The sequence below is a fragment of the Lactuca virosa genome, chromosome 5, assembly GCF_052849685.1.
Source record: "Lactuca virosa cultivar CGN04683 chromosome 5, Lactuca_virosa_CGN04683_v6, whole genome shotgun sequence".
NCBI lineage: Eukaryota > Viridiplantae > Streptophyta > Magnoliopsida > Asterales > Asteraceae > Lactuca > Lactuca virosa.
The window spans coordinates 408890139-408900733 of NC_136430.1; the positions used below are offsets into that span (position 1 = coordinate 408890139).

The 10595-nt window shown below is 33.5% G+C and overlaps 1 protein-coding gene across 1 annotated transcript; it reads right to left on the reverse strand.

Annotated features, from left to right (window-relative positions):
• Positions 1 to 4589: 4589 nt before the first annotated feature.
• LOC145113965 (uncharacterized) lies at positions 4590 to 9375 on the reverse strand. Its single transcript, XM_079049996.1, has 8 exons — positions 9280 to 9375; positions 8990 to 9155; positions 8707 to 8923; positions 8270 to 8610; positions 8091 to 8215; positions 7840 to 7947; positions 5900 to 6081; positions 4590 to 5601 (listed from the first exon to the last, which is right to left on the reverse strand). The coding sequence occupies exons 1-8, from the start codon at positions 9373 to 9375 to the stop codon at positions 4590 to 4592; spliced, it is 2247 nt and encodes a 748-aa protein (XP_078906122.1).
• Positions 9376 to 10595: the final 1220 nt, after the last annotated feature.

The following is a 10595-nucleotide window of genomic DNA, read 5'->3' on the forward strand; positions in this document are numbered from 1 at the left end:
ACTGGGTGTGCGATGGTCAGGTCCACCACAAAGAACGATAAGATTATTCGTTATGATTTACTAAAGTTTAGTAAATATGGTTATGCTTAAAAGATTAAGGGCATGTTCGGCAAAACTAGCTGGTAGCGGATAGCTTATAGCAGGTAGCGGGTAGCTTGTAGCTTGTAGCGTTTTGCTAAATGCTACATGAAGTAGCATTTGGATTTGGAGCGTTTTGATTAAACTAAATGCCATAATCTTGTAGTGCCAAACGAGGCTTTTTGTTTTAAACGGAGCGTTTTGTCAAACGCTAGAAGCCAAAAGCTCTCAAACACTACAAAACGCTCCGTGCTGAACACGCCCTAAGTGTAATTCTGAATCATTGGAAAAGTTTCAATGTATGGCAGAACGAATAAGAAGAATCAAATTAGGCAGAAAGATAAAAGTTTCTCCAATCTGAAAGGATGGGAGAGTACTTGAGTATCGTGTTTTATGATCATCTTAATGATTATGAAACCACATCATAATTAATCCTCTAAGGACATCTTAGTGCATTTGTATGGCTAAGAAGAGGAATCATGAATTGTTGAAATGGTTTAAATCTATAAGATGAGTCATACTTCGTTCCAAAATCAAGTCTTAGAGTCGCATTCCAAGATCGAGCCTTGAGTGACATAATCTTAGGAAAGGTTTATAACACTTATCAAATGTAGAGTAAAATGTTTTCTACTCTTGTACATTTGAAATTGGTAAGTTGTGATGTTTTAGATAAGACAAAGACCAACTAAGACCAATTGTGTGAAGTGTTTGTCTTGATAATAAACCGCACTAACTCTTGAATATTTGTTTGTCAAGTAATGTTCCTTGACAAAGAGAATCTTATATGTCAAGAGGACAGTGGGAGTCTTAAAGATCTTGAAGAGTTTCAAGAACTAATCAAGAGTAAACCAATTGTTTATCACTAGCACACCACTTGAGGTTTATAACCTATCGTGTTGACATATTCTTATTTTTGTGCCCATTCCAGTTAAAGTTGACTATGTATATGAGTTATATGAGTTCTTAGTTGTTTGCATAAGAACCTAGGAAGCAATGGTAGGCCCTTGTGCTGCCAGGTGGCAAGAAATTAAGATTGAACAAGTTCATTCCATATGAGTTTGGATTTGTCACTAACTTTGTCCTGTGATTAAGGTTATGACAAATTTACATGGATAGGAACACATACACCATAAAAATCTAAGTGTCATAAGGTTTCTCTCCAATTCATGAAAATTATTGTGAGGAAACGCTTTCACTAAGTAGATTTTAAGAATAGCAGTTGTGATATTTGCATTTTCAAATTCAATTATAATTACGACATCCTTCTTCATAGTTCGAATTGTGAGAAATGACAAAAGGTCTAAACATTTGAGACTTATTGATGTAAGTTCTAAAATTGTTAAGACACACATGTGAAGCTATCTAAGGAAAGGTGTATGATTTTGAGAAGCCTAGATAAAGTCTTATCAAAGCATCTCGTATCAGAAATCTGAACTTTGGTAATGAAAGTCAATAAGTATTGATTTCTAGAAGTCCAGCTGATTTCGGGGTACATGTCAAAGCTAGTGGGAGCATAAGTGTTATGTTGGTAAGTTAATAATTATTATGCTAGTGGGAGAATAATTATTATGGTAAGTGTTGCAAGTTAGCAATGTTAATTATAGAAAACAAAAATTTTAATTCGCAAAGTTGCAGGGTTTGAAAAAGTTGTTTTGCTATAATTAAGGGAGATGAATTTATACTTATTTTCAATTCTAAAAGCTTAGATTGAGTTTTTAATCAAATTTAGTCAAGGACATATATGAATGTTATGTTGAAAAGATTCGACATAAGGAAATTCTATATGGAAATGTTGATTGCGTTCTCAAATTCGATTATGATTACGGCATCCCTCTTCATAATTTGAATTGTGAGAACATGGCAAATAGAAATATTATAGCAAAAGACTGATCAAATATCATGTCTTCATGTTAGACATTATGAATCGCATCACATATGCTTTGGGTATAGGATCGATTGCATATGCTATAATATTCTCGTGTTCTAATTTTCCAAATGCCTAGGGCATTAAGAGGGAAAAAGGAATAAAAACGGATATGACTAAAGTGGTTAAACAACTGTTAAGGACAATCTAAGGTTCGCCAAGGATTGATCCCTTAAGGACAGTTGGAAGGTTGGAAGTATAGTAATGGATGGACCATATGGACATTATTATGAATAGACAGGATTCTATTAATAATGAGTTGTTGTATGGCAAATATGGAATGTTTCCATATTGGGAGTTGGATATTAAGAATAGATGAGAAAGTTAGAAAATTTTATGCAAGAAGGATGTTCAAAGGAATGTACTTTGAATTTAAGACTTCATTTCCATGGAATTATCTTGTAACAATCTCCAAAGGAATATTTTGTAATATCTTTGGTCAAGTCTCTGTGACTCTTGGTACCTAGACATTACAAAACAATATTGCATAATAGTGTAGAATCTAACACTTTCTAGTAGTGACAAGAATTTGGAATTCTTACACTTGCAATAAGGATTTGGATTTGTGAAATGAACATCATTAGAAATTTTCCAATTGATCTATTTCACAAAGAAATGACCATATGTAAACATAGTGTGCATGCTTAGAGCATGGGATAACTATTGTTTCAATTCAAGTATTAAGTTGATAAATCGAAACATTATACAATGAATAATGTGTAATCAATATGGTGATTAAATAAAAGGTGTTTTATTTATATTCATAAGTTCTGAGACCATATTGGATTCGATTATTCTTGTGTTTCACTTTGTATGTTTTGACTTCCCGAATAACTAGGTTATTCAAACTATCCACAGTCGATCGTACTTTGGAAGTAGGTATTGAGGCAAGACTGTCATGAATATGGCTTGTAGATTGTCTAAAGTGCTTAGGCATAGCAAAAGATTGCTACAACATTCATGAGTGCTCATAAGGTCTGAGTATTGGATTAAACCCACGATCATTTGAATCACTTCATGGATTTTATCACGAGTGATTGTGAGACGATAATATCTTATATTATTGAAACGGAGACATGTGAGTTGTAGTTTCAAGTCGGTTGCACATTTACATATGTAAACGCACCAGTAACTTGGTGTTATAAAACATATTGTTGTGTGTGATTTGATAAGTAAATACAAGCACGAATTTGGGTCGAAATTTATCCATTCCTTTTACCCTTAGAGGGATAAAAGCAATATTTGTGGGCCCCTCGATGATTTAGTGATGACACCCTAAGTGCTTGGCTAAGCCTGGACTGATTTGATTTGTTCAATTAGTCGGTCGTCATAAATCGAAAATCGGGAAACAACAGATGGACAGAGAGAATGATTATAATCCATGTCTCATGTCCAAATGATATCTAGAATGGAGGAATATATGATCCCTTATCTAATGGACGCGTCATTCACTAGGGCAGAGTTCGACAGCGACTTTTAAGAGCTACGATTGCTAGTCGGGTTGTGGAGTCGTACTTGCAATAATAGTTATTAGACTTATCCAAGTGGGAGATTGTTGGATCAGGTGTCTAAGCCCATAACTATAATTGGTATATACTTGACCCGAGAGTAGCATGGTCCATTTGGGTTGCATATCACCACGACAATTTGATAGGATGAACTTTTGAGAAGAGGTTATTTATGATTTATTAATATATTATAAGTTCTAATATATTAATATGAAATCATATGATTTAATTAGTATTGATCAAGATTAATTTGGAATTAATTTAGTGATCAAAAGAGACTAATTAAATTAATAGGGACTAATTATCTAAATTAGTTATATATATATATATATATATATATATATATATATATATATATGGTTTGGGCTTATGATACATGATAGACTAAGTTTATGGTTGAATCCATAAAGAGTTAGCCCACTTGAATCATGGATAATGGATAATAAGCCCAAGTGTATGGATTAGGGTTTACCCATGACTCTTGGATTCCTACACTATATATATGACACCCTATAGCCTAAAATTGGTTGCACAAGTTTTGCTAGAGTGTTCGTGGAGAGCCATAACCAATTTTAATGTGCACAAACTCTCTTAAAAGTCATCATTTGTCTAAGGTGTGTTGTGAACCATTTGAGGTGCAACATTTGGGGCACTAAGTTCTTAAAGGCAAAATACAACAAGTTCTACAAGCTACATAAAGAGGTAAACTCCTAACTAGTATTTTATGTTGTTTATGTCAATTGCATGCTAGTTGTAGACTTAATGCTTTGGAAACAATATTGCATGTATAATTAGAGAAAGCATAGATCCAAAGCATTTAGAGTTATATGTGCAACATAGGATGTTGTAGTATACAAAACCCAACAAATTCCACTCTCAGTTCTTAAAACTTCAATACCCAAGAAATATTTCAGATCACCTAAGTCCTTGAATAAGAACTGAGACTTAAGGAAAATTCTAACATTATTTAATTCAACTTAATTATTACCAGTTAAAATAATATCATCCACATAGACAAGAAGCACAACAAAAGTATCTTGAAAATCTCTATCAAATAAGGAATAATCATTTATACTTTGCTAAAACCCAAAACTGGAAAGAGAAGAGCACAACTTCTCATTCCACTTTCTTTGGGCCTGTTTAAGGCCATAAAAAGACTTTAATAACCTACAAACTCTTATATCATCCTTTGAATGATATCCTTCAGGCTGACTAATATATACACACTCAGACAAATTTCCATATAAAAAAGCATTGTTAATATCCAGTTGACAAAGGGGCCAAGAATTATAAACAGCTAAAGAAATAACAACACGAATTGTTACTATTTTGGCTACAGGAGAAAAAGTCTCCTCATAATCTATACCTCCCCTTTGGTTGTAGCCTTTAGCCACAAGCCTGGCTTTATATCTTTCTATATCACCATTGGATTTATATTTGATTTTATAAATCCAACAACATCCTATGGCTTTTCTTCCCTTAGGAAGGTTAGTAATTTCCCAGGTATTGTTCCTATAGAGGGCTTCCATTTCCTCATTCATGGCTTTGATCCAATTTGGATCCATAGCTGCATCACTATAGGTTTTTGGTTCAACAGTTTTATTAAGACTAGAAATAAAACAAAAAGTATCATTATTAAGAGCTGAATAGTTTACGGTCCTTTCAATTCCATATTTATGTTTACCCTCTACAATATAATCACTAAATCTAACTGGCATGTGAACATTACGTCCAAATCTAGTAACCCTAGTTGACAAACTATCAGAAGAATTAGAATTAATTGAATAATTTTCCTCAGTCAGTGTAGAAGAACTTGGAAGCATCTCACCAGAAGGAGGCACATATGCCTCACCAGTCTGGTTGCTAACATTAGAGGGATAAGTCTCATCCAGGTCATGGTCTGCATTAGCACCATCCAACTGATGGTCACTTCTCAAGTTTTCTAACCTAGTGTTATCTAGAATAATACTAGTATCTAATGACTCATCATAGGAAAATAGGTCATTTGAATTCACAGTGACAACCGATTTATCAGTCAAAGATGAAGATTTAAGCTTGAAAGGAAACACTGACTCATAAAACTTTACATCCCTGGAAACAAAAATAAAATTGGAATCAAGACTAAGAACTTTATAAGCCTTTTTATCAGAAGAATAACCAAGAAAAATGCATTTATCAGCTCTTTTCAGAAAATTTATCAGAATTATTCAACTTAGTGGCAAAACACAAACATCCAAAAACTCTAAGTTTATCAAAAACAGGTGTACTATTATAAACAATTTGATAGGGAGAAGCACCAATTAAGACAGAAGTAGGAGTTCTATTAATCAGGAAAACTAAAGTTAAAACTACATCTCCCCAGTACTTGATTGGTATACCAGACTAAAACATTAAAGATCTAGCAACATTTAAAATATGTATGTGTTTCCTCTCCACAACTCCATTATGTTGTGGAGTATGAACACAAGATGTTTGATGTAAAATTCCTTTTGACTCAATCAATTGTCTCATTCTGTTGTTTAAAAATCCAGTACCATTATCAGCTCTAACAACCTTGATTTTAACACAAAACTGATTGAGTAAAATATTAAAGAAAATAAGAACACAATCATAAACTTCATCTTTAGACTTTAACAGATAAACTCAAGTTGCCCTAGTATAGTGTTAGACGTGTCAAACCCAACAAATAAAGGGTACAAATGACTCCTTAAACACTACTACTATGCACTAAAAACGTAGTACAAGGTAAGTAGGGTCGATCCACAGAGACACGGGACAAGTGTTTATACCTTTTTGCGTAAGGTACAAAAATGGTAACAGAATGGGGGGAATTTATAAGCAATGATTTAAACTATAGAATAAAGCAATAAGTAAACGATTGATTAAGTGAAATAAGTTCAAGATTTGTAAGTACTCCAACTCTATGCAAGACAAATTAGCAATGTGATTCCATGGATGACAAGATATTTGTTTAATTCTATCTAAGTTGGTACTTGAAAGTGTTAACAAGCTCTAACACTTCCCATTCACCACAATAATTAACCAAAACAAGCTCTTTGATTAATCCTAACCTTACCAATCTAATCTAAACAAACTCTTAGAATTAGGTTGAAAGATTGCATTAAACTTTATGTGAATGTTCCCAACAACACTCAATACTCCTCATAAGCTCGGGAGAATAAGAATGTGTGAATAAGATTTACACTAAATTCATTCAATAGAAATCAGTTTAGTGCTTGTTACCTAGTCCAATTTACAAAACAATTACAGATTTTGCAATTAGATAACTTAAATGATCTAACCCTAATTCAAATGGCCAATAAGAATCACAATTAGAATCAAACATTCGATTGAAACAAAATCAAATTCACTAGATAGAAAATTGAAAGAAAACATCAAGTCATATGATTGAAATCACAACTAGAAGTCAAGACATAAAGTTGGAGAATCTAGGGTTCTATCCAATCATGGCTAGAACAAGATCACAAATCTAGAAAATGAAATTAAAATTCTTACAAAATGAAATCAAATGTTCCCAAGTGTTAATCTACTTCCAAAAGCTCTGAAAATCGCCTTCTCTCTGCCCAAAAGTCGACCCCTCTTCCAAAAAAACCGATTGTCTCCATTATATGAGAGTAAAACTACTTTAAAAACTGTCGAGACGTTTACACGGCCCGTGTAAATTAAAGGGTGCAATTTACACGACCGTGTAAACAAGAAAAGTAGAATGCTCCTGTATATGCGTTTACACGGCCCGTGTAAATTATAGGCTTCCATTTACACGGCCGTGTAAACTCCTGTAAAACCAAAATCTTCATTTTCTTCATAACTTCCTCCTCGATGCTCTAATAGCCCTGGAATTTTACCCTCAACTCTTTTTAACCTCCTAAAGCAAGATCCAACCTCTAAAAGTCCCTAAAATATTACAAAAGTGTGTGAATGGAATTGCATCATGAAAAATCCTGAAAATATGCAAAATGCATGAGTTTAAACCTAAATGCAATGTACTTTTATGAAATAAAGCTACAAAATGGGTACATGAAATGCACCTAACATATAGTCATCCACAATAGTCAAAAAATATCTAAATCCTTTTGTAGTTGTCACTCTATAGGGATCCCAGACATCTAAATGAACTAACTTACCAAGTTTAGAAGCAGTATGTTGACTAACAGGAAAGGGTTCTCTGGTTTGTTTAGCTTTATGTCAAATATCACATGGTGGAAGAGTTTCATTTCCAATTTTAAGTTTGTGTTTTAAGGAACTCAAGGCTTGATCAGAAGGATGACCAAGTCTATTGTGCCAAGTTAGTTTAGACACACAACAAACAGAAGAAGAAATAGAAGAACTAGATAGATTACCTGAAGGTACACTATTTATGTAATAGAGACCTCCAGACTCTCTACCATTCCCCACCATCACCTTTGACTGTAAATCCTGAATTTTGCAATTATGTTCATTAAAAACAACCTCACAATTACTATCTTTGCAAACCGTATGAATTGATAACAAATTAACATTGAAATCAGGAACAAAAAATACATCAAATAGAGTTAAGGAATTAGACAAATTCATATTACCAATTTTTCAATTTTAGTTGATATACCATTAGGATGACTGAAAAGTAGATTTAACTTAGACACATCTACAGTGTCATGAAGTAGTGACTCAAAAGCAATCATATGTTGATTAGCTCCTGAGTCAACTATCCATTTTTGACAATTAACAGAAGCATTAATAGCTTTAAACAAACAAGTACCTGCCATATTTGCACCAACATACGCTTCCTCATTGACTTGCTTATCACCAATAAGTTGTAAAAATTTGATATACTGATCCTTAGTAAGTTGATGAAACTCAGAATCCCCAATAAAGTCAGAAAAATTATTAGTACTAGCACTTCCAGAAGAAGTGGTAGTTGAGTTTGCAGAAAAGTTTTTAACAAAATTATTCTGATTATTAGTTTCATTTCTCGACTTAAAATCCTTAGGATATCCAATTATATTGTAACATTTTTCTATTGTATGACCTTTAACACCACAGTTCTTACATTGAACAATTTGACTCTTATTCTTATTAGTATTGGGTTTGTTATTAAACCTGCTATTAAAGGCAAAGGACTGAGATTTAGTCACAGACTGAGATGACTGGAGAGAAGTCAAAGATCCATTTCTTTGAAGTAATTATTCTCTTAACACAATAGAGAAGGCAATTTTCACATTAGGTAAAGGGTCCATTAATAAAATATGACTTTTGACTTGACTATATAAATCATCAACTCCAGACAAAAACTGCATAAGTTTCATGAGATTAGAATGATCCTTCAGTTTAATAGAAGGATCACAGGTACATTCAGTTAAACTAGTAAGACCATCAAACTCTTTCCATAAGGAATCAAGCTTATTGACGTAATCTAACAGAGAAATACCATTTTGTTTAAGAGAATTAATCTGTTAGTGAATGTTAAAAACAACAGAACCATCAGACTTATTGTATGTTTCAGAAAGATTTTCCCAAATATCCTCTGCAACTTCAGAATAAGCTTGACTCTGATAAATGGAGTCAGAAATAGAAGATAACAGCCAAGAACAAACAACATCATTAGCCCTATCCCATTTAGTTTTCTTTGACTCATCAACATCACTCTTTTTAAAAATATCATCAATAAATCCTAATTTATTTCTTTGCCTTAAGAGCCCTAGAAATGGAACTTCTCTATAATCTAAAATTTTCATTACCAGTTAACTTGGTTGTAATAATAGAAGTAACAACATTATCAGAAGGGTGAATGTAGAGAGGATCATCAAAATTAATCTGATCATCCTTCCCACTTCTACCAGGTGGATCAGTAGAACCACCCGCCATAAGAAGCAAAAGAAAACAATCAAGAACAACTAAAAACAATCAAAAAACTTGCCCCTGTACTCATCTTATGTCCAGATGGTCACCACGTATGTTGGGGCCCAAGACAATCAGCACAGAGGAAATACAGAAAACAATGTAATAGCAAGAAAACAACTGGTGTACACAAGACACCAGGATCTCCCAGAACAGATATAAAAGGAAAAAAGATAAAGAACAAGAAGATCATCACAAAGTTTTTAAGTCGAGACAAGAAGGAATCGACTCTCTTTGTCCGTTCTCTACTAGGGTTTATCGGTGATGAAATCCGACCCCTAGAGAGTTATTTCAGACTAGGAGATTGATCGATTAGGTTTTCAACCGATGAGACTGTAATGCAATCGACAAACCCACCACAGCAGAAACCTGCAAGATCACAAACAATCTCGCAGTACCAGGATCTAGAAACAAACACAAATATTCGATTTGATTCACAGAAGAAAACCCTAAATCGAATCGAATATCCAAGAGAACACAGTTTATGAAGTAAAAATTGGAGTTCAGAAGAACCCTTAGATTAATCAAACAACTGTGTCAATCAAATCAAAAAAACAGGGAAGGAAAACAAGATTCAGAAGTTACTTGAATAATCGTGAGACGAGCAGAACTCAACGAGTGTCACAAGAACAACAAGGGAGTCATAGCTCTGATACCATCTAATCTAAAGAAACGTAATCAACACAAAATCTTCCCAACATCATCATTTCATTCACTATGAAACAGATGGGTTTACATCAACAGATTACAACTCAAAACTCTCTACACAATCACTCCCACTCATTTTTCTAATCTATCACAATCTACACAAGAACATGATATACGAATAAACCCTAAACAGAAACCCTAATCTGAAGTTGAGAGAGAGAACTGATGATACAGATGAAACATATATCGACTCTAATGACAAATGAACCCAGCTAACACATTATATACATCGGACATTTAACCATCGGGCATATGATCCAGCAACCCGCGTGTATACCCGACAACCTGCACACAATATTCACAACACACCCCCAAAAATATACAAGAATACACTTTTTACCCAATAATCTATAAATTAATGTTTAAGTTTGTAAATGATTATCAATAACTCTTTTCAACACAAACCCATAGTTACTTTCGTTCACGGTCAAAGCAATCAACCACAATCATCATTCTTAATCTTGGATATAATCAAACTT

Bases quoted from the DNA above. Each gene is read 5' to 3' on its own strand.
- LOC145113965 (XM_079049996.1), bottom strand. From the start codon at position 9,375: ATGGCGGGTGGTTCTACTGATCCACCTGGTAGAAGTGGGAAGGATGAT. The intron at 9,156-9,279 runs GTTACTTCTATT...ATTTTTAAAAAG, and splicing joins TTCACCCTTCTGATAATGTT to AGTGATGTTGATGAGTCAAA. The intron at 7,948-8,090 runs GTAATATGAATT...TGCAAAATTCAG, and splicing joins CAACTAAAATTGAAAAATTG to GATTTACAGTCAAAGGTGAT.